Here is a 24,888-nt window from a genome sequence, read left to right on the forward strand (position 1 = left end):
TGATGGCTTCTTCGAGCGAGGACCTGCAGCAGGCACTGGGGCGGTTTGCAGCTGAGTGTGAAGCGGCTGGGATGAGAATAAGCTCCTCCAAATCCGAGGCCATGGTTCTCGACCGGAAAAAGGTGGTTTGCTCTCTCCGGGTGGGTGGTGAGTCTCTGCCCCAAGTGGAGGAGTTCAAGTATCTCGGGGTCTTGTTCACGAGTGAGGGAAGGATGGAGCGGGAGATTGACAGGCGGATCGGTGCAGCGTCTGCAGTGATGCGGTCGCTGTATCGGTCCGTTGTGGTAAAGAAGGAGCTGAGCCGGAAGGCGAAGCTCTCGATTTACCGGTCAATCTACGTTCCTACCCTCACCTATGGTCATGAGCTCTGGGTAATGACCGAAAGGACAAGATCGCGGATACAAGCGGCTGAAATGGGCTTCCTCCGCAGAGTGGCCGGGCGCACCCTTAGGGATAGGGTGAGGAGCTCGGTCACACGGGAGGAGCTCGGAGTAGAGCCGCTGCTCCTACACGTTGAGAGGAACCAGCTGAGGTGGCTCGGGCATCTGCTCAGGATGCCTCCTGGACGCCTCCCTAGGGAGGTGTTCTGGGCATGTCCCACCGGGAGGAGGCCCCGGGGAAGACCCAGGACACGCTGGAGGGACTATGTCTCTCGGCTGGCCTGGGAACGCCTTGGGGTCCCACCGGAGGAGCTGGAGGACGTGTCCGGGGTGAGGGAAATCTGGGAGTCCCTGCTTAGACTGCTGCCCCCGCGACCCGGCCCCGGATAAAGCGGAAGAAGATGGATGGATGGACATTTGTTACATAGTTCCATGTCACATGCATAGCAAAAACTGACAGATTTCGCTAACTCCACATTTACTGAAGTTTTTAAGGAATCCCATGGTTTTCTCAGACTGTCACAGACACTAAAAACATTTCCCTCGGGCCCATGCCTGAATGGGTCCCGTTTGGCAATGTTGTCACTTGCCAAAAGACTAGGCCAGTGCCCAAAAGTGACTTTGTCCCACCTCAGCACTAAGCTCCTACTGTCTTAGTGATTTTGATAGATACCATGACTTAAGTCCTGTTCATTTTTATTTGATGTATTTTACCTTCATTTAATCAGGAAGGTAATACTCTGTTTTCTACTAAGTCGGCGTTGACTTACACTTCTCTTCATGTTCTTTGTAGTTCATACCATGTAGTTAAGTGGCTTAGATAAAGTTGGATGCTTTGCCCTTTTTGTCACTGCCTCAGAACAGAGACGGTCAGTCATACTCATATCGAGTATTGTTCTGAGTCTAGATGGCTCAAGTACAACAAATGAGTCTGTAGTCATTATGACATTTTGAACATAACTTTACATTCCTTATTCTATAGAGACATGGCTTCTCTCATCCATCATTTTGGAGTAGATCATTTGATGCAGATGAACACATTTGCTACAGTTTTTGATTGAGCCGTGACTGTTTAAGCTGCTTTCTCCTGTAAAACACATACATACTAGGTTTGGATGACCTAGAAGACGCTAGACTGAATGACCTAGTGGACATCCTTGGAGCCATCTGGCAAACATGACTTGCCCTTCCCAGTGCCGCAATTTCTTAAGCAAGCATAAGTGCTCTTAGGAGGCTTAATCTTAAACAAACTGGTGTGGATCACACTGCTGCCACAGGGTTACACCTGCCTCTGGGGTCATGGAGTTTTTCATTTTTGCATTTCTGATTACAAAGTTGCAGATTAACTGAACAAATAAATCCATATTCCTTCTTTACAGTTAATTAAAGATAATTAGATGGACAAGCATTTCTTTTCATTCAGTACAATGGAGGAGCACTGAGCTCTTAATAAATGATAGTGGGTGCTTCTTTAGATCAGCTGTCTGCTGCACAGTGTCAAAGGCAGGATTTGCGGTGTCTGGGGCTGAGCTGCACTTGTACGGAGGTCACTTGTGTCTGCCAATGCAGGGGCCAAAGTCTTCCAGAAGAGGGCCTTGGAACAGGCTGCCAGACAGGCAGGTCTGAGGCTCGAGCCTGGGCGAAGGCAGCTCCAGTTACCCAGACAGATTTGTTAACAGTGTTTGGGTCCACTCGGCTTTCTCACCGGGCTTCTGAGCCAAACACGCAGAGGTGACTTAATCTGTCATTAAACTCACATTACAGCGGACAGACACTGGGCTCCCTCTCCACTCGCTGGCATGGCTGGCTGCATCTGAACAGACACAAAGAGCACACCCACCCCTCCCCCTATCTCCATCCTCCTCCTGCCACACACCATGGCGCAGCTAGACAGCCCTACAGTCTAGACACAAGCCATTTCATTACAAGTTGAAAGATGATTTGAATGTGGACCGTGACAGTTCGTCCTTTTGATTGCGAAACACCTGAGAGAACTCACTCAGTGCATTGAGCAAAACAATTCTTGCAGTAATGTAGTCATCAGCCTCGTTTTGTCCTGCTGCTGATATTTGATTGAAGTCTTCTTAACTTTTAGCAGAAGACCCTCTGTCCTGAATTTCAATAATTCACTAACAACAATAACAATAGCACAACAGTCTAAGTTATTGTTTCCCTCAGCTGTATTCATGTTTACGTAACAGCTTGTTCTACTTCTCTCACCGACACCTCTCCCGCTGTTTTGCCTGTTTTAGTAGGAGACATGGCAGGTCTAGAGGAGGCTCTCAAACCTGAGCAAACACATTATGTCACTGCGTGTGTGATATAGACCTACAATGTGAATCCCCATTTTAAGAAACACACTTTATTAGACACTATTACTTTGGAAAACGACATCATGCCCCTTCTTATGACATAAACTGTGTCAGCCTTTGAAATAGACATACAAATTAATTCCAGTGATTTGAAGTGTTTATACAGGCCTCAAAATAAAATATAACTAATAAACAACATAAATTGTTGTTTTTGTGGCACTGATGATTAATCAGATAATTTTATGTTGTTTGCAGGTAAAGAAGTACTTTGAGCTGGAGCCATTGGCCAGAGGAAAACGCTGGATACTTGACGGCAGCTCGACTGACAACATGGAGGGAGTGAAGGAGAGTTTTGGCCAGTTTATTGGTTTGTTGGAGGACAAAGACACAGAACCTGTCAGGATATGATGCTGCTAATGCTAACTGATGTTAGCAGCTCAGTGAAAGAACAACTGCTCCACTCGTACCGTCCGATCAGCAGGCCCCAGCCTCCTTTTTTAACATGTTCACAGTTCACTTTAGTGTTGTATGTTTTAAGATGAAGAGCACACAAATCTAGATATTTCATGAGAGAAAGATGTTTTCCACAAGTCCAAATATGTTTAATGCTAAAAAGGTAACACTAACCCACTCACAGTGGAGCCCAGGTCAGACGATTCAATAGTTTTGAGTAATTTACTTGATCGGATGTGGGTGTATTGTAAGACGTTGCAGTGTCAGAACCTTGTGTTATGTACAGTAGTTACATATCGGTGTGTGTCACACCATGTATGAATATTTAATCCGAATTGTTTTGTGAGTCCAAGTAGTGATGTGCCGATGTGTACCTTCCACAAGTACAACTAATCATAACAAGTGTGAACTTATGGACACAGATGGAAGGACTGGCAACCAAATTCAGACTGCTTTTATAAATATGCAAAATATATTTTCTAGCTCAGTGTGTTAATCTTATAGAGCTGTGCTAACATCACAATGATTTTCTATATAAACGATCAAAGACCAAAAAGTGATGAACTTGAAATGCGCCGACATATAACATAGGCTTAAACATTTCATATTTTTTTACAATGTTGTTTTTTGTCCTTTTAAGTTTGACATAATCGTTGTGATAAGTGACTAGCAGTATCAATCAGACAGAGCAACAGCTGTGTCTGACAAGTCCCTGTTCGATGACCTAATGCCTTCCAACTGTGTGAAGAGCCCTCCCTCCTGTGTGGTTTGTGTGGCAGACCCGGCCCTCTGCACACTGCCCTCCCTCCTGTGTGGTTTGTGTGGCAGACCCGGCCCTCTGCACACTGCCCTCCCTCCTGTGCGGTTTGTGTGGCAGACCCGGCCCTCTGCACACCGCCCTCCCTCCTGTGCGGTTTGTGTGGCAGACCCGGCCCTCTGCACACCGCCCTCCCTCCTGTGCGGTTTGTGTGGCAGACCCGGCCCTCTGCACACCGCCCTCCCTCCTGTGCGGTTTGTGTGGCAGACCCGGCCCTCTGCACACTGCCCTCCGGACTGTGCCTGCGACTGTGCCTCTGTACCACAAACTCTCATCAGCTCAGTATTTTCTTTAATATACTCACTCGTTCTTTTTTTGAAACGGGACATCACAGTTCATTCTGGAGGAAATATTATCAAACATTTACTTTCTTGTGTTAAATATACACTGCCGTTTTTTATGTTTGTATGTTTGCTTTTTCAAAACTGTTTATGTATGGTAGAAATTAAAGATAAAACAAAAAAAATATATTGCTATCATCCATTTTTTTTTTGCCAAACATAATCAGGTTATTGTCGTTGTTAGTGCTAATGCGATAATGATTCAAATAATCCCATAGAATTTCATGATATTTGGAAATACAAGAACTACATGAAACTAACGGATAGCTAAGGGTACTTTTTGTGGAGCGGCATTAAAAAAAACACGCACACAAAAAAACCTTTGCAACCTTATATCAAAGTATGTAAGTTAATGCCATCTAGACATAGCATGGCTCCTTTTTGACTTGTTTTATTTGTTTGTAAGTAATGTGTGTGTGTGCTGTACAATCTGGAAGCATTTTGTTGTCTTTGATTTGTGATTTAAGGTGACCTGTGGAAATCTGAGCCTGGAGCATAATCGGCCTAACGCAGATGGAGGTCAAGGCAAAGCGAAAGAGAAAAAATAAAAGTGCTGCATTCAAAGACAAAGTAGAGCGCTTGTGCAAAGTTGTGTGTGGAGGGTTAAGTTTGTGCGTCAGTAGTCCCTGATACATATACTCTACCTCTTCTCCTTCCCTGTTCTCTCTCTTCCCTCCTTCCCTTTTCCCTTCTTCCCTCCCTTTCACATCAGATGTTTGGCTTTAATTCTGCGTGTGTCATGCAGGTTGCCGTAGTGACTCTTTGATCCTGTTTTGCAGTCTTTCCCTGTGGGCATATGTCTCTGTTCAGTCTGCTGGTGCTCCGGCCGACCATGGGCTGGTGCCTGTGGGTCGTCTCTGTCCTTCTCTTTCCTTCTAACTCTCTCTGGCGCTCTCCTCTTTTTGTGCACGCTCTCATTGGGGCTTTCTCCTAAGTGCTCTGTTTCCTGTCAGTTACGGCTACGGGCATCAGGCTGACCAGAGGACCCTAAACAAGCCCCACATCCCTGTCTGTCTTCAGTCTCTGTCCTTCCCATTGCTCTTTATTAGTGTCTGATGTGTATTTTATACTTGCACTATGTAATGTTTTGTTTCAGTTTGTTACACAACTCTATGTGTCATGCTTTTTTATATGAATATTTGGAAAGATTTGTCACATTAATTAACAGACAGATTTTCCAAATGGATTCACTTTGTGGCTGATGTTGCAAATGTTATTGCTTCACATTTCCATCTGACATGTTTAGTGTTTAATCATACACTAAAATATTCAGGGTTTTTTTTGTTTTTTTTGTTTTTAGGTGTTTTTTTTTTTTTTTTTAGAAAGAGTGATTAATCTTATACATGGACACAGCAACTGTTAACTTCCCAAATGCCTGTAGACAATGTGTCTGCATTCATCATTAAGTCCTCTGTTTTAAGAAGAATCCGCTGATCAATCAAAGACTGTGACAGGAAGAAGAATGTGAAGTCTGAGGACACCTGGCTCTGACGGCTCCCACGTTCATACAGCTTGATGAGAGGCATCACTGTACAAACTCTGTGTGACCAACTGCTGGGCTGCATGTCAGTGTATGAATGAACAGATTACATCCTCAAGTATTTCTGTAATTGATGTTAATGGCATTTGAAGACATGGCTTATAGCAGTCCCGTGTGTGAGCACGATGATGACACATGGGTAGGTCCATCCTGAGAGTTTGTGACACGAGCTGTTAGAAAACCCACTGTTCGTTTACAAGACAAACAAAAGCAGGCATGTTTTCTTAAACTCTTCCTCCGGCTCAGCGCTTGTGGCGGGATTTTTGCTGATAAGAAACAGCCAAGAACGGGAACAGATGTGTGCCCCGACTTCCATGTGGGCCCTGTACCCCCACTCGGCTGCCACAGGACACCCCACATGGACTCCTGACGGGTGACAGGATCCAGCACTTTTGAGGGAAAGAGCCGTCACTTTACATGCACAGCTCTGTCAGAAGACACTGTCAGTGAAAAAAAGTATCTGTTAAGAAAGTCCAGAGAAGGGTCCATCATCATATATGTGACTCACACAGTTAAGAAACCTCAAAGTGAATGAAATGTGTCAATGAAATAACAGATAGCAGAGTTTTCTTATCACCTTGCCATAGCACAATACTGGAGGTGGCTCAAGTTCCCATGTTAATAATGATGAAACACTGCAGTGATGTGGGTCACCTCTAACTCACTAACTTGTGCACTCTCCCAGCAGTCATTCATGGAGATGTTTTGGGTCAATGGAACATCATCCCCAACAGATGCCATACGCACTGTTCTCATTTACCACTGATTCTCTGTGAGTGAGATCATGGTGAAAACTACTTATGTTTTGTCACTTTTAGTAAGATCTGTTAGCATCATTATTCCATCTGTGACACTTTAACATGACATCACATTGTTATGTCTTGTAGTTTGAGGACAGTGAGACGTAGCACGTGTACATTTGAACCCGGCCTGTGTGGTCAGCGTGCAGGGCCTTTTGTTTGTGTTGCGTGTGACTGGGGACTTCCGTGGGACTGCAGCAGGCTTGTCACTCATGTGTTTGTCCTGGGATCAGATCTGTTTCTCTTCCTCTGTGCACGTCCCGAGTGCTGATGGAGACCCACATCCCAGGTGGCCCCCACATCAAAACATCACTCACTTTCTTTGTTGTGCGAGGGACAGGGGGCATGGCGCTCTATCTCCGGAGGATCTCCCCCGCTATCGCCTGTCCCACAGGAGCCGCTAAAAGAAAATGTCAGTCAAGAAGAAGCTGCTGCATTCCTTCCAGAGGTCAATTAGTGGTGGCCACTCAAGAATCGTCTGGATGTTTAAGTCAGAATACTTGGGTCTCAGATCCACATGGCACATAAAGTGTTAAAGTTTGTCCATGCTGCTCTTGTGCTTTGCTCTCATTTGTTTGGCCCAGTCCTCACACAGTGTTCTCATATCAAAGTGGAGCATCCTCCATGTGTGCAGGTGAGCTCTGCAGGCTGCTCCATGTCCACAGCTTTATGAGGATGACCTTAACATGCCCGTCTCATTGGTCTAGACTGAGCCCTGTGTTTACTAGGGCCTGTCCCTCTGATGGTGATCGTTCTGGGTCGTTTTAACTGTGACTTGCTCTTGTCATAACTCTTTGAAGAATGCTGCACATTAGAGGTTTAAGCATGCCTTGTGTGGACTGTAGAATTTACAGTCACTTCTGAAAAAGTCAAAAACAAAAAAGAGGAGAGGCCACAGCATGTGGGAAAAACCAAAGGTGTTCACAGACTGAGAGCATGATAATAAAAGGAGCCAGACACCTCTGGTTTATCATCTTAAAGAGCTTGGATTAGCCTTTACAAATCTTTTCAAATGTGCCTATGTCTAAAGTCTTCTTTAAATAGCAGCTGCTGCATCATTCAAACAGACTGAGGAGGTTTCGGTCATTGACTTGAGATATTTATTGTGTTAGTAGCTCCAGTGTGGCTCTAGACAAACCACAAACTTTAATTTATCAAAATGTTTTAAGTGAAAGAAAAGAGGAGAAATTGGAAGTGTTTCACAGAAACAATCTAGTGAAGCACAGAGCGTAAAGAGTGGCAGCACCTGTGTTTTACCACAGCTTTGGCTCAGCATGTTGATCATTACCAGGGCCATATTTGGTCAAGTGCAAATGTAATGTTGCCCTTAGCTATGACGAAACCAAGCTTGACTCACGCAGGAAACCGCAAAATCAGTCCCAAGTAAACAAACAATACAAGAGGCGCTAGAGTAACAGTGTGGTGCTGGGATGAATCAGCTCGACTGGAGTAGCAGGCTGCAGACACCACAACATGACAGCCACGGGCCGCACGGAAGAGGTTTCACGTTGGACACAAATAGACTGTAGGTACTGTGGATTAGGGTTAAAAGTCACAGGGTCAAGCCGGGCAGCAGTTGGATGGGCTTAGAGAGGTGAGCTGCAAGAGAGCGCTTTTAAAAAGAGGCATATTCTCATGTATGTGGATTTAAATCAAAGTCCAAACCAAATGTAGATGCACAGATATAAATCAAAACTTACAGTATAAACACAACCAGTCCAAAGTTTAGACAAACCTTCTCATCCATCGTTTTTTTTTCTTTCTTTCTTTGTTTACTCTTTTCTACAGTGTGAACACATCAAATATATGAAGCAACATGCATTTACATTTTAGATTCAGATTCCTCCCTTTGCTTTGTTGACTTCTGCAAATCCTGAGCTTTCTCACAATGACCTTCTTGACGACATCACCGGAAATGGTTTTCACTTCACAGAGTGTGCAAAATAATAAGGATCAAAGCAAACAGTGGCATTTTGATAAAACTAAAACATGTTATTTCACTTTTGTGTTTACTACATTCATGTGTTCATTCATAGTTGCTCATACTTTCGATGCCTTCAGTGAGAATCTACAATATATAGTCATGAAAATAAAGAAAAAACAATAAATGCAAATGTTTTTTCCAGACTTTTGATTGGTTGTGTATATGGCAGCATCGAGGTGGCAGCTTTCCTCATATTGACATGTTAAGAGTTCATTCTCTTGATAATTGGTTCCAGTGGATGTGTGTTTTGGTATTGTATGACACAGTCCTGTGTGTTTAGGACTGCTTTGAGGACAGAGTCTAAACATCCTCTGATAGGATTAACCAAGGGGAGAAATTTGAAGAAAATCTGTGCACAGTGTCAGAGCTGCCCCACAGTGACTCACCACTTGCAAAAGTCTCACTTTGCTAAACAGCTATTAATAATGTTTGATGCAAGAACACCCATTTCTCGCACAAACACCACTGGTAAACTAAATATGTTGCATACCTAAAATGTATTGCTTACAGGATATTAGAAACAGATGGAAGTTACATAACAAAACCATTACACCCCGTTTTTCAAATACTCCAGAGTCTATAGTGTTCCCTTAGAATGAAGCTCATGTTGAAATGGACCAAAGGAGTTTTGGAAGCTCCTGAAATGAACTAGTGAAGCCAGAAGATCTTTGGGGGAAGATCAACAAAAGGGAGCACAGAGCACCAAATCAATGCTGAACCTCCCTGTTGAAACTTATCATTACTTATACTACTAAATATGCTGATAGTTACCAAATATTTATTCATTATTTGATATGATTGGAAATGGGAATTGGAATTTCTAATATTTTAATAATTCCTAGCAAGACAAACCAACTATGTTTAGGTGCTGAAAGCCTGATATTCCAAGATTCTTCTCAGTCCTAATCTCCACTTGCCCATGTGGACAGCCCCCCACCCTGTTTGTGCCCCCTCCCCAAACTCTTCAGAATCAGTCTGGTTCACATACACAAGATTAAGTAGCAAAAGTGACATCCAAGACCAATCGGGCCACCCAAGAGAACTGCAACCAGCGGAAAGGCTGTCAGAGCCCCCTTTTGCAACATTAATCTTCAAGCCTCTGCTGCACTGCCAACTCACATCTCCTTCAAACAGGACAAGGAGGGACAAGTGAACTTTTCCCTCCCCGAGCCTTCTCCCCTCCATCAATTCACTCTTTGGGGGACAATTCATCGTCACCTGTCATTTTTTCAGACAACTTCAAACACAGCCAAAGTGAATTACTTTTCCAGACATTTTTTAAAAACTTAATCTAAATAAGCAAAGAGCTGATTAGTTTGGACTGGTGCAAACAGGATAAGCAGCTTGTAGCCGACCAGAGACAGAAATGATGCTCTCTGAGGGTGCGCTCAGGCTTGTTCTGGTTGGGCCCAGTTTAAGTCCTGATGTAGAGGCTTGGTCCTACTCTAGTCCTGGTTTAGTCCTGGTTTAGTCCTGGTTTAGTCCTGGTTTAGTCCTGGTTTAGTCCTGGTTTAGTCCTGGTTTAGTCCTGGTTTAGTCCTGGTTTAGTGCCAGTTTTAGTCCCAGTTTGGTCCCAAATGTGATGTGGTAATTGGTAAATGTGAACACACTCTGTGTGATTTATAGAAGACGCTCGATTTGTCAGTAGGGACACATTCCTCATGCCTGTTTCACCTATTAATGAGATGTTAACGTTGGCCGAGGAATTCATCTTAAAGCTCTGAGCTGTTGAAACAGACATCTCAGCAAGCTGCTTTAAGCACCTCAACTCATCCTTTGTCTCCTGCATGGCACTACGGCAACTTTGATCTCATTCAGGACGCTGAGGGGATAACTGTGTGGGTGTGCGTGCAGTGGGGGTTCTCCTGACCCCTTCAGAGGAGGTGGTGTCACGTCCAACCTGATAGCGCTGTGAATGGGGAAACAGAAAAGATGAATACAGCAATTGATAAATAGCGGAACATGAGTGTGTTGTTGTGGATGCCTTCAGTCCCAGGAGAGGGCCTTCCTAACCTCTGCCTTTCTTCTGCCGGAGACCCCAGACGCAAAGGAAAGTCGCGCCAGCTAACGGTGACTCTTTGAAGTGAGATACACCAACTCACACAGCATGCTTTGGATACTTGCTCCTGCCATTCTCAGGGACGAGGCACAAAGCTACAAATCTCAACTGTCACATCCAATCTTTCCAAAACCGTCCATAGGATGTTTTCAGTGCTGGGTGTTGTTCAGGTACTGCTCAAACAACATTAAAGAAGTAACATTTATCGCCACATAGACTGAGTTGTTCTGCAGTCACCCTCTGCTCCCGACAGCCTCAGTGATGAAGGATGGGTCAAATGCCTGGGACAAATACATGTCCCCTTGGAGGGTGATGTGGATAGGACACACACCTGTAGGGCGCACACTCTGTGCAGTGGGGTAAATGGAGTTGCGTGTGTCTGCCCCAGTTGGAGAAGTACATAAGTGCTGCTGATGATTAAGAAGCTGGGGGCCACAGAGCAGTTGCGTGAGTGAAGGTGTGTTTGTGTTATTTAGAGAAGCTTCATTAACAAATAACGCCTTGGCAGTGGTTCAGGCTCAGGCTTTCACGAGGGCGTGTGCCAGCTGTGGAGTCAAAGCAGAACGTATCAGCCAATGAGGGCCGCAGGCGCTGCACTGTCACTGTTCACATGTCCACATGTGAAGGCCGGGCACAGGTGAAAAACACTTTAATGACAGCTAAGTGGTTCTGGTTTCATTATTCATCTGTCGGAGGCTGGTGCTGAATAATGCAAGACAGAGGTTAATCTGGTTAATAAAACATATCATCGTGACTATGTAAATCTGCTAACCTTACTGCAGGTCACTATGACCTTTGACCCCCATTGCACTACATTAGAAAAACAGAAACTTAATGTTGTCACATGACATGTCGCCTTATTCATGTCAATCACACACAATGTTCAGCTGGTTTAAAAACCCAGTGTTTCATGAATCTGAGTCACTGCCTGAATCACATACCACCTCAAACAAAACTCTACAAACTAAACTGGTGAAGCATGTGGATGCCACATTTTCTGTCGTCACTGTCAGTGATGCAAGACTGAGTGAAGTGTCACAGCCGCACAGGTTTTATTGTAACTTTTTAATTATAATTTCCTTTGGGCAATTATTACTTAAGTCATAAAACAATAAAAGACACTGTTAGTGACTGAAGACCTGGTCAGATCTGTTATATAATAAGGAGCAGGTGCTGGGATGCACAGTGATGCATTTTGGGACATGAACATAACTCTGACCTACAAGGAAACATTAACTCTGAAGTGATGTGTTTGGCCTGGAGCCAAAAATACAGTTTAACATATCAACTTTCAAATTTTGACTTAAAAAATGATAGCCTATAATTAGATAAACTATAGTCACAGCCTATTCCTCATTTGAGCTGGTTCAGATCTAAATAAATGAACAAACACCTTCTGACCCTTTGAGTCTTTCTTAAATGTGTCGAGCCAAACCAGATTATTTGTGTAGGATTATGTTTTTTCTCACGAGAGAAATGTTCCCGACAAGTACAGCTGATTATTCGGCAAAGGCCTGTTTGTGATCAGAAGTGTGCTCTGGAGCAGTGCGCCTCTGAGACGCAGAGTTGGCGCAGAGTTGGCGCAGAGTTGGCGCGTGCTTTGTGCGGGACGCTGCGCGCGGGTGGGTGCGTAATGTGCCACTTTGCAGTTGCTGTAAGTTCACACACTTTTTGTTCTTATGGGCCAGCGCTGGTGGAATGCTTTCAACTTTTTCTGATACAAAGTTGTGCCAAAAGTATTTTTCCTCTTTGCTTTTCTCCGAGGCCTTTTGAAAGGGGAATGCGCAAAGGGGAATGCGCAAAGGGGAATGCGCAAAGGGGGAGCGCGCTGCTGTCGTTCATGGACGGACCATTACTCTCATATCAGATCGGTGCGTTTGATGAGCCGGGTGACAGAGCAGAGTAAATACCAAGAGCAAGACTGTGAAGGACTGAGGGGCTTTGCGTTAATTGACCTATAGCAATTAGGCGCCATAATTGGTGTGTGAATGTCGGTGCAGTCACGCAGTTTATTACTCCACTATTTACCGAACACAAAGAGTGTAAACAAGCACTGGCAACTGCACTTTCAACTCTATCCCCACATCATCCCCAGTGTAAGATCACGAGCTGCAAAATGCACTGTTTATTTTGATTATATGGGAAAGGCTGTGCAGTTACCGACAGTTATTATTCCGTGGCCTTGTGTGCCAGGGTAAAAATACAGTTTTGAGCAGCAACTGACAAATAATGAGCCTTGTTCAGCTTTAAGTCACTGTTTATGACTTTACCACTCACCCCCAGTTGAGAAAAAAACAAATGATGTTAAAGGATGCCATCAATGAAAAGTGTTGTGAAGGTAAAACATATTCTTGATTGGAACCGTCACCTCTGTGGCTTTGCTTTTTGGGGAAAAAACTTGGCAACTCCAAGGTACTTTCCATGAGCGGTCGAGCTATTCACTGTATTGTAATAAAAGTTATTAGTTGTGGCGCTAATATTATTAGGAACATGCAGTAATCACTGTGCAGATGTTGCTGTAAAACTTTGAAAGAAATAGTTCCAAGTTTTTCAAATTCCAGCAAACGCTCAGGTGCCAGGATGTAAACAAAAACTAACACAGGAAAAGTGTCACTGTCTCTTACCCTCACAAATGTCTTAATTGTAATAAAACGAGTAATCCTTGTATGTTTTTTCTGTTGCAAAACCATTTCCCTAATGGAGTGAAGAGCATTAGGTAGTCAGTAATAATGAGGTGACTGTTTGAAGAAGAGACATGATAATGAGTCCATGGTTTACATCTAGAGAATAATGCCTTTTATTGATGGTTTGTACAGGTTTGTGGTGGGACAAACAGAGCAAAGCAACAGATGGCCGTCTTCACTCTATTTGGCGGACCTCCGTGTTCTCTTGTCCCACGAGAAGTTTGCCCCATAGGATTTCACTCGGGGCTTGGAGCTCCTCTTCTCTGTTATTTCATAGCTCCAACCTGGAAAAGCAAAACAACATCAGAGTAAGTGATGGGGGAAGAGGACGTCATGTATATTCATTTTGGCTGCAGGCCAACCACAATGAAGTGTAGACATCAACAGGCTGTGTGCAGTCAGATCTGCGCTAATCGCTTTGGTGGTGCAATAAACAGAGAACACCGCTTTCCTTCACTCACTTTCAACAAACTTTCCCAGATGGTCTAGGCCTAAGCCTCAGTGAACTTGGTATGTGGAAATACATCAAGTTCATGTTTGGGATAGGTTTAAGATAGTGTGGAGACCTGTTAGGAGCACCACTCGATCATAGAAAACGTAATCATGCAAATTATTTTAATTATAATTGAAATCCTATACACCCAGAGCGGGGCCCGTGCATGAGCACGCTTAAATTTAACAGAAGGGATTAAATAAAAGTACAAGAGTCCAGCACAGAACTGGCTGTTATGCAACTTTATGACAGAAACACACCTGAACATGCAGCGGTTAATTTATATTTTAAAAACAATGTGTTTTGTTTTGTTTTTTTTGCAATTTTAGCATATAATAATTGTGTTTTTCAGATTGATTACACAGCCCTTCAAAAGTTTTGGTCTGATTATTCACTTTAATATAAGGATTATGTTAAATAGACAATGTGCTGCTTTTGCAAAAGAGTAGAAACATGGATGATAAAAGCAAATGTAAACTCTGCACAGAGTCCATTGATTTATCTTGTTAACACTTTGAAAAAGTTTAATACCATTTTTTTCAGCAAATGCAACAGCATCTTCCTTGGATGTAAAACTCAGCACCATGTTGGACAGAGGGTCCGCTCTGCAGGGCATAAAAGAAACTTTCACTTGGCATTGACTTAACATAACCAAAGTCTATTATTCAAACTTTAAAAAAAACAGTAATATCATTGTGAATTTATTGGAGAGATTCTTACGTTGAGGACCAGCCCATGAGTGGATTTTCCCAGCGCTCTCTTGTGTCAAAGTCCATTTTCCACTTCTTGGTGTTGTTGATTCCTGACTGCATTGCACTCTTCGCTGGAACAAAGATGTGCACCTTGCGTGTTTTGATGTGCTCCTCTGGCACGCCTGTCAACGTCGTTATGTCCTGAAAATAAAACCAAAAACAAAACAGACATTACTCTCTCTGGTAACTAGTGTTGTCATAATACATTATTCCCTACCGTAAGTCGATACTGAGGAAAAACCACAAGACTCAACACCATGGTGATAAAACAACACTTTTTCTTATGGTACTTCATCCAGTGCTGCTTCTACGTGCAAGAAGTCTTAATAACATTTATTTTAAATTTGGATTGTCTTGGATTAACAGGGTTTATACCAGACTTTTCTTTCTTCTAGTTCAGTAAAACACCTGTAAAAGCAGCAATTTGTAATAAAAAAGAGGCTGAATGGTGTATATTTTGCTGTCAGGAGATAAGGGTCTAAAAGTTTGTGTTGCCAAAATTTCATATCAAAATTTCAAAATATCATAGTCGCATACTTTACAATCTTTGACACAAAAGAAAAGTACTTTTACCATCTTATACTACGTCTGATATAACTATCCACAAAAGATCCAGATTTGTCCTTTTTCAGTATCAAATATAAAATTTTTACTAGTACATTCGTGTGGAATAAAATGATTTTCTGAACACCAAAACCAATTAATTTTAACATCTGAAGCGCATGTTATTTTGGGCTGTGTGTGGAGATTTATATGACAACTTTAATGGCGTTAGAAGCAAAAGTCAAATATGTGGAGTAGTACAGAGCAGTCCCTATGTGTGATATTTAAACTTGCGTTATCTTTATTATTGTGGCATGCTTCAAGTGACAAGATTTAAACCTAATTTATTACACTTAATGGGTGATGTCTTTTTCTTCTCTTCCAAAGAAAACAAGCGTTACTGAAGAGAAAAGGTTATCCAAAGTTAGCCTGCAGGTGTTAAGACACATAACCTGAAAAATGTACAAAAAAGCAGGGGCATAAAAAGTCCTTGAGTAATCATTTACACTATGTTTTATAATCTTTCATTCACATCAATCTTGGGATTTATTTTCACTATGACACTAAAGACCAGACTGGGCCAATCCTAAGTGAAAGAACAACAATAAAAAGGTGAAAAGAACTCAATGGCGTTCATATTTGCAGTAAATAATGTTCAATTTGGCCTGAGGTTTTAGTGTTTTTGAGCTTTGATGCTGTGCACGGTGCATGTGGGCATCTCCGAGTCCTGCCAACTCAGCAGATCAACTGGACATTAATCTGTTGGCCAGGATTTTTGTCTCGCTTTGTCCGTTCTTCAAATACATCTTTGTATTCAGGAGTTTGTTTTGTTGTTCGTTTAATTGTAGCACAAAAAACTGGAAGCCAACATCAAATATTTATTTCTGGGGCGTTATTAAAAGAGATTCTTTCCTACTCCGTTACTGCAGTAAAGGAGCTGTCATCAAATGATATTCAGACAGAGAATGCATTTGGTAATAGCATTTGCAAACCCTGGATTTTATTTTCAACTTAAATTTTTATTTTAGAAAAGGCCTATATTCCAGAATGATTTTAATGGGCTCCTCAGGAACCAATGTTAACTTTTGAAGGAATGAGTAAACAAGTGATGAAACCCCAGCAGGCTTCAGCCACCCAGGACTGAGGCCTTTCAGGGCGCACGGCTTTCAATACAAGAATCTAACACATTTCAATGGCCATTACAACTTCAAAGAATCAAATTTTCTTCATTGTCTGTCATCCACTGGTTGATTTGTAGAAAAGGGGTCATTTTGTGTGAACCCCACACAAAAGCTTACTTTTCCTTTGGAAATAGCCTGGCAATGGTATTTCAGTCTAGTCAATTACAGGTCCCACTTCTAAAACACACTACACTCAATTTAATAACAAATAAGATCTGCACATACAAAGAGTAATTCAAATAAAAGGAAAAGGGGACAAAAACAGGACAAAAAGAAGGGGGGAAAACTTCCCGAGTGCTAGGTAATTATTTCCGGATGCCCTATCTACTTAACCTTAACAATTCCTTCTTGTCACAGAGAGAAGAAAAACATGTTCTTGTCATCTCCAGGAAGAGCGAGTGGGCACCACATCACACAATAACACGACTACCATCTTCGCCTGCTGTAGGAGAGCTTCAGATTCTCATGTTTTGGGCAGAACTTTACAGCAGAAGTACATGTTAAGTACATGAGTGAGACATTCAAGTTAAGTAATCCAAGGTGAATTTCAAAAACAACAGTGGAGGTAAATCTAATTTGCAGTTAAGCCGTTCAGTCCTCTGCTTCTGAAAGTCCCTTTCTGAGGTGCATTAGAAATGATGCCCTTGGGAATAACAGGCCAGACGATGGTTACGCGTATGTACGTTACATAAAGCATAACTGACACATGAGGCCCATGGATGGTGAACTTGTGCAATAATTTGTCCAGATGTAGCAGACCTTAAATCATATTTTAAGCGTGGATGAGCACAAAAGGTTCTTCTTGAATGAGGGGAGGATGTGACAAAACAAAAGCTCTGCCAGATCACTGAAAACACTCCGCTCATTATCAACTATTGTTTGCAAAGTAGAGTCTAGACTTGGATGATACTTGCATGCATTACACTGAAAGCTAGGAGGGTTATCCGCATAACAGACTCAGCCACAATGGCCAGCTTTACAAAGAGGACGATTGTGGCTGGAATGTGCTGTGTTCCCAGGAAGACTAGAGCAGACCGTCACAAAAGGAAAACTCACGGTGGGCACTTTTCTTCAGCTGTGTACAGGAAGCAAAATGAGAACGATCAAGTTTGACACTATTCACAGGGTCTTCACGGGGCCCTACAATACCTGGCCACGCAGACAGAAAGGCTGGCTTAAGAAAGGCCCAAAGCGCTGGTATAGTCTTCGTCACATGAAAGCGTGTCCATATTTGTGACACTTCCAGGCGATGAGCCAAATAAAGAGCAGAGGGGCTTGTCGCTGTGGGGCCGCTGGGCCTACAACAATACACCAGCAGAGACCTGGGCTGGCACAGGCCGAGTAAACAAGAGCACATCCAACGATGATACTGTATCGCACGAGAACAAAAGCTGATATGAAAACGTTTGACAAGCACAGCAGCCCACATTTAAACAATCCTCCCACAATAAAGGGTTAGGGAAATGAAGCATATGCAACTAAGTTCATGCAGGTGGACAATTCTCTAAATAATATTCACAGGTTAAATGGGGTCTTTGGTATCCTTAGAAGTCATTTGAAACTAATTACTAAGGATGAGTGCATTTAAAATAATGCAGTGTACATAGACTATATCTCTTACAGCGCTGCATACCTCCGCAAGAGTCTACCTCCACGGGGCCTTCTGCTTTGACCTCAGATCACTTCACACACTGTCAGTGTGGATGATTTGTCTATGTTTCCTGTAGTTCATTTTCCTCAGTTTACATAGTGGAATATTAAACCAATTCTACCGGCACCGTGACATGAAATATGCTCTGTACTTTTCTGATATTGTTTCCAGATCCGGTCACAATGCACAGACACTTTGTTTGGGTAACGGGAATAGTAGACACATATTGAATGCAGTTTAGCTGACATGTGGCGAGTGTGCTGTGGAGATCTATTAAAGAACATGACCACGCAGAGCAACAGAGTCACAGCCATTGATGAAAAGCTGCTCTGACACTTGGAGCTGAATGAAGACGGAGCTCTGGAGAGGCGTGGACATGACTTTACACTAAACACATTACTGCTCATTCACTTGGAGAGTCAAATGGCCTCCGCACTTCAGGACATCACTCAATACTCCCTTTGTGATCATTTAGAGGAAGGGGATTATTTAAAACCTTAAACAAACCAGAGAAAGGGAACTTCTCATCTGTGTCGGAAATCATCCAAGAGGGTTCAGTCACTGGATGTTAAAATTATTGGTCTTGTAAATCTTTTAACAGTCTAAGGAAGACAAAACATTTCAGATGCCTAAAATGTGAACAGTAAGAAAATGCAAGGATGGTGTAAAACAACAGATGATGGGCAGAAATGAGATGTGATACAAACTGAACCTACAATCACGTAGATCACAAATTACAAAAAACACCATGCCTATTAGTGCTGCAAGATTAATCCAATCAAATCGAAATCTAATTAGCAAATTACAAACTGTGACTTAGCAAATCACAAGTCTGCAGTTGAAAATGAAGCACTATGTTTCCTCCTGTCCTGTCTTATTCTGCATAACCCAACTGCAACCCTGTAAACCCTATAGTTTAGATTTGTACAAACATTTCTGAAATGTGGTTCTTGTTTTAGTTTGTCTGTTCATATTTCTTTTTTTGTGTGTCTTTTTTCTGGATGTGTTAAAAAGGTCAACTCTGAACAAAATTCTATAATTAGAACGTAAAGCGCAAATCGTCACCCAAAAGCTTCTCAGAAAATAGATATCCCTCCCCAAATCATTCCGCCTGTGGTACCTATAGTGACTCGCTATCGGTATGGTACAGTACATGAAGGATATTCTTTTGTAGAGTCAATAATCAGGTCATAAGTAAAATTTGAAAAACATTTTTGCCACGGTGACACCCTAATTAAAATGTGATTATAGCTTTTACACAGTACAGTCCTGCGCGGTTGCCAAAAACCTCAGGAAAGCTGCCAAAAGGAGGTCAAAGGGTCAAGCGGGCTGAATCATTTAGAGTCAGCATGTGGTGAAAACCCAAACACATCACCCCTAACCCCTTTGTGCCCAGGACCAGACCCGGAGCGTCACTCGTCAGCCTGGGCCTGCTCCCACCTTCGCACAGCTTTGAAGTAGAAAAAGCCCCGGCAAGTACTGATTGCGTCTCTTACAGAAACAAATATTATCTGTGGTGTGTGGCGGAGTGGCCGAACACAGGGGAACACAGAGCAGCTGCTGCGAGGGTCATCTACAAGCTCACATTTCACATGCTGCAGGGACAGGCTCGCGTCAAGACCGCGGTCGCATTTGTCGATATTAGACATGCCATTCCAGTCATCATCCTCACGGCTCAATTACATTCAACTAGCGCCTTTGTCCTTGTGTACCTGGAACCATACTGGAACACAACCAACATAAGCAGCTATACTTGGACGACAAAATACACTGGTCGCCCGTGACCTTTTCATTGGAGCACATTAGGGATTTTTTGTTCATTAAAAATAATAAAAAATAATGATACAATAAATTGACAAAAAATACTATTTGAAACTTTTTCATTGATAGTAATTCTAATTTTGAACCAACAACTATTGGACAATTACTGGTGTACAAGCCTGATAATAACCAATGAAATACTATGAATGGAACATAATAAAAGCTCCTTTATTGACACACATCCGGCCACTACAAATCTGAGCCTGGAGATTTCTTGTAGTAGAGCTGCACAAGAGGGCGAGCAGACAAAACACACACTTATGTTGTGTACGCGGAGGGAGGAGAGAGGGAGGGGGGCTGTGCCCTGCTTCACTGTAGGTCAGCCCTGTCTGAGGCTAGACAGGCTTATGCACTGCAGTCCTCCAGACATTCACAGCCTGAGCTAAATATATCCCACCAGTTGGGGTAGTCTTTTATTGTCATTACTGTGAGATAACTTACAGACGTTTTGCACTAGTCTACACCTGAGTCCTTTGCTTAAATTCAGACAAATTGAATTGAACACTAATTGAGTTTTCAGTTGTCTGGACTCATGTCTGGTCAACAGGAGCATACCTAATCCCAAGCCAACACTGGATTGTTGTCCTCAATGTATCTGTGCTAAGCAACTACTTTGCTTTTTTTCAGTTTGAAGCCCTTTTAATTTGCCGCAAATTTTAAGCTTTAAAAACAACCAACAACAGGCCTTTAAAAATCACCACCTCATTTACCAAAAATGTCACATATTTGGTCCAGATGTGCTGCTCCCTGCCAACAGATGTCAGGCTTCAAATTCATTAGAAACAAAAACCTTTCGATGAACAAACAACCTGGCCGCTCAGAGCTATCTGAGTAGACTCAATGTTGTAGCTTGAATGTTTAGGCAGCTCCTCACTCACAGTAACTGTCCACTTCTGTCTCATAAAAAGTGCAGAGCCTTTGGAGAACTCTATAAGAGATGCTGTTGCTTTTATGTGCAGTGACGACTGCTTTGGGTCACCACTCAGACATGTGTTAGAAATGATCCGATTCTCATGTGGAGGTTGAGGCTGCTGTCTCAGTTCTGTGGGTAAAGAGTTCAGCAGGACATAGCAGACTGGAGCTGTGTCGCTGGAGCTCAGCATGCTTAATGTAACAGTAATTAACAACAAAAGAAGGTCGCCCTGGCCTCACGGGCCTCACTCACACAGCTCATTCTTTGAGCTTATAAAGACAGACACTTTCACTTAGAAATACCAATACCAGATTTACTACAATGCAAGAATAGTAGCACATGTCTGCTGAACAGTAAAAACAATCAATTGTGTACAGTGCTGTGTTATAAAGCATAGGTTGACTGATAATCAGGCAGCATTCCACAACTACCCTCACACAGAACAAAACACTGTATAATCTGCTCGGGCTAAAATGCATGGGCCATGTGAAAACCCCATGTTACCCCTTCAAAGATCACAGCCCTGTTTGATTGGTCTGAGCAGAGCGGTTCACACTGAGTGTCTGATGAATGACTAACGCGCTGACAATCGCTGAATGCCCCGGAGCCCTCACATCGACCTCGTCTGTGAACCATGGCACACACAAGAAGAGGACCGGAGTAGATTCAATTGACATAACCTATCTTTGATTCCAGATTTCATGTTTACTTTTTATTGTTACAGTTACTTTGTGATGTGTAAACTTAGTGTTATGGTTTAATCTTGACGCCCCTATGTTAAAGCATGGACCTCTTGTGTGCTGTGGCACACTGTACTGTAAACAGCTGAGGGCCTCTTTTCTGCCTGTCTGGGCCAACATTAGAGCACTTCCCGCCGTCGCCAGCCACAGCATGACACAAAGGAACCTCTGTAGCCCACAATACTGAAGTGGCCACTGTCCGTTTGGTGAAGCTGGGGGAGGCTCCATTTTTCTATCACTCCTCCTCATTTCTAGAGGCCCCCTTTCCTCTCTGCTGCTCCTCAGTGTCCTACTGCGAGGACAGAGACAGGCTCTGCCACAGTCTGTCCTACACTCAGCACATGTCTACTTTACTTTTTTTTGCAATGTCTTAAATATTTCATGCCAGAAATATCTACAACCATTATTGATCAAGTCATACATTACATCATGCATTAAAAGTTTTTATTTGCATACATGAAGGGGAAATTGCACTTCTGTAGCAAGAACAACTCCAGCTCAGTCCCTGTCTGTCCTACATCATCAGAGTTATAATGCTCTTTACAATTGAGCATGGACAGACTTGAATAGACAACACTACCACAAGGTGAGTGTTCATGCCTCCGGGTCCTGTACTGATGGTAATAAATTCCAGTGTTAGACACTCTTAGCTCTCTGTAAAACTCTCGGGCTACTTGAATTACTTCCACCATAATACATACAATTATATGTCATTCATTTATCAGGCACAATTTACATACTACATTTTCCTTTCAAAATTTGATCTCAGAACATTGTGCACGATGCACTTGCAATTAGACTTTTATTATTTATTACATTTTTGTAAAATGTATGTTATTTACATACAATTTAAACCTAAATCTGATGCATCTGATGAAAGCTTAAAAAAATAAATGACATGGACACAGCTGACATGTAGAAACTTTGGTGTAATACTTCAATTTTTAATATTACTTATATCATTCATAATAAACTTAAATGCTGTAAAAAGCTGATTAAAATTTGAATGAATGAATGAATGAATGTAATCTTTCAAACGAGGGTATAAAGTGATATTTCTGCACTGTGAGTTGCTGTCCTCCATTTATTTCATACTCAAACCTCAACCACATACATTTAAATGCATACACATTCACACTGGGTCTGCCAACAAATATTTTACCATCAATATGTGGATACTCCAAAAATATATTTTTTGTCTGCTTCTTCTATTATGAAATTTGATTCCTGGAAATGTTCTAAATTGAAACTCAAATGAGAAAGCCAGACAATAAAGCTGTGAGCAGAGGGAATCTTACCAGTTTCTCATTAACAGTAATAAGTTGTGTGTCTTGTCCTTGTTTCTCTGCCAGCCGTGATGTTGATGTGCTTGTGAACCTGGAAACCATGGGATAAAAACATTACACACGAAGCAAAATGATACAAAGGAAAAGACACAATGTTAACTGAGCTTTAGCTGTGCATCTCGGAGGAAGAGCTGAGGAGAGACAAAAAGGGAATCCCCCGCCACCTATTATTTCTGTCTGGTGCACCTCTGACAGACTGGAGCTCATCCTCATAACAGGACGTGCTTAAAGCTGCTCTGGTCAAATGTCTGCTGAAGACTGTGCAGCCCTTTGTCAATGTGCAATCACTCACAACGAGGCCCGGCCAAGTAAGGGCTTACCAAGGGCATATTATTGCAACCCAGACAGTACAGAGTCTGAGATTTATTTTTATTAAGAGCAAGACAGCTTCATGTATAAATATGTTTGGAGATACATAGACATTGCTTAACTCAAATCATTTATTTGAAGCGCATGTGATTGGTTTCACTACTTGTTTCACAAAACAGCTGATAAACAGCTGACTGCTGATATGTTTATTAATATTTTCCTTAGTTTGACAATTTTGGTCAGGTTTATAATTTTGCATCCATGGGCAGAGGATGTGTCATAATTGGACATAATTGTCACCTAGCAACCATACTATAAGGGCCAAAGGTCGTCTAAAATACATAATAGCTGATTTGACAAAAAGAAATATAAGACAGCACCTTCATTTTGTTAAATGTCAGAAAAATCTGCTCCTTACATTGACAGAATCAAAGTCATTAAAAAATTTGAACACAGTACTACTTCCTGTGATTAATATTTATCATGCATATGAATCCACCAAACTACACATCTGTAACATCTTTAAATGTTCCAATGGGATGTTTTAGTCGTATATTTTATCATCTATGAAAGCATTTTTTAACTGAATTGATCAGGTGTAACTAATACAATAACCAATAAAAAAAGTATTTTTTTTGTTTGTTTTTTTAATCAATCATCCTTTATCAGGTTAAAAAGATACAGACGTCTTTAAATGGATTTACTGAGCTTCAAGCTGATTTGAAAACATGGTATATGAATAAACAATTTTGGAAATGTGTATTATTAATATTTTATTCAACAATAGCACGTACCATGTACACTGTTAAATCACACATGATGTTTGACCACGGTTTTTCAAACTGGGTTTTTTTCTGGTGGTACTCATAGTCATCATAGGCTTTATTTATTTTAACAGCTGAATTTTTATGCATGTATATTTTAGTAAGTGTTTTAGTAGTTGTACCAAGTTTAGCCAAGCTTTAGTCCAGGATTAGGTACATTTAGTCCTGCTCTTTGGGTTGAGACTACCCAAGATGCCCAAATATTGAACGAGATGCAGCTTGGAGTGAAAAGCTTGAGGCCTCTCACATTTATCCTTCAGACGCTTTACTTTTGCTGAAAACCGGCCTTGTCTTGTCGTTTCTAGTGAGACATGTTTTATTAAATAAAGTTTTTCGTCTCGCCAGTTATTAGCCTTGGCATGCAACACATGTTGAACTGTATGTGAATGTTTAGTTAAACTAATGTCACACTGTTATGTTATCCAATTACCCAGCAGCCAGGTTTAAGCAGCTGTAAACAAGACGAATTTAGACAAGCACTGTGATAATTATTATATTATACTCATACATTTACAAACAGGCTTAAACTCATCAGAATATTCTTAATATTTTCAGAAATTACATACAAACGCGTGCTGCTTTGTTGCTGTTAGCCTTTTGCTATGCTACTTTATAGCCAACATTTAGCTTGTGCTGTAGGATAAAACATGCAGTTTGATTTCTTGATGACTTTAACCACTTGTGGGATGAAAACATAATGATAATAACAGATATACGTTTACCTGAGAGGATATAAAACCCATTTTGAAGCCGCATTTAGGGCAGATAAACGTCCCAAACCTAGAAGTGACATTGAGGCCGCCATGTTTGTTTTCGATAATCGCGTACGGCAAGCAAAAAGGAACAAATGTAGTGCGCTGGGATAACGGAGAGGTTTGGCAGGAAAATATAAACTTGATGCCAGAATTTCAAAAGGCCAGTCTAAGCGTGTCACACACATAGCAA

General features: G+C 41.9%; 2 protein-coding genes across 3 annotated transcripts in view; one reads left to right on the forward strand and one right to left on the reverse strand.

Moving 5' to 3' along the window:
- LOC117375923 (ADP-ribosylation factor-like protein 15) overlaps positions 1 to 4,409 on the forward strand; it is a 49,459-nt gene extending 45,050 nt beyond the window's left edge. The window contains exon 5 of one of the 2 annotated variants that reach the window (XM_033972310.2): positions 2,948 to 4,409. In XM_033972310.2, the coding sequence (XP_033828201.1) occupies positions 2,948 to 3,100 (153 nt within the window). In that variant the 3' untranslated portion in view covers positions 3,101 to 4,409. The remainder of the gene's footprint in view (positions 1 to 2,947) is intronic. The other variant, XM_033972309.2, reaches the window with a different exon arrangement.
- Positions 4,410 to 13,459: 9,050 nt separating this feature from the next.
- ndufs4 (NADH:ubiquinone oxidoreductase subunit S4) lies at positions 13,460 to 24,808 on the reverse strand. Its single transcript, XM_033973222.2, has 5 exons — positions 24,666 to 24,808; positions 22,763 to 22,841; positions 14,584 to 14,756; positions 14,395 to 14,468; positions 13,460 to 13,654 (listed from the first exon to the last, which is right to left on the reverse strand). The coding sequence occupies exons 1-5, from the start codon at positions 24,746 to 24,748 to the stop codon at positions 13,551 to 13,553; spliced, it is 513 nt and encodes a 170-aa protein (XP_033829113.1). The 5' UTR covers positions 24,749 to 24,808; the 3' UTR covers positions 13,460 to 13,550.
- Between the last annotated feature and the right edge of the window lie 80 nt (positions 24,809 to 24,888).

Source organism: Periophthalmus magnuspinnatus, chromosome 9 (genome assembly GCF_009829125.3).
Source record: "Periophthalmus magnuspinnatus isolate fPerMag1 chromosome 9, fPerMag1.2.pri, whole genome shotgun sequence".
Classification (NCBI taxonomy): Eukaryota; Metazoa; Chordata; class Actinopteri; order Gobiiformes; family Gobiidae; genus Periophthalmus; species Periophthalmus magnuspinnatus.

What these genes read in the sequence shown, in the direction of transcription:
- ndufs4 (XM_033973222.2), bottom strand. Translation starts at nt 24,748, where the DNA reads ATGGCGGCCTCAATGTCACTTCTAGGTTTGGGACGTTTATCTGCCCTA. An exon ending in TGGGTTTTATATCCTCTCAG is followed by an intron (nt 22,842 to 24,665) that starts GTAAACGTATAT and finishes CATGGTTTCCAG; the next exon opens with GTTCACAAGCACATCAACAT. An exon ending in TGCATTTGCTGAAAAAAATG is followed by an intron (nt 13,655 to 14,394) that starts GTATTAAACTTT and finishes TTGCTTTTCCAG; the next exon opens with GTTGGAGCTATGAAATAACA.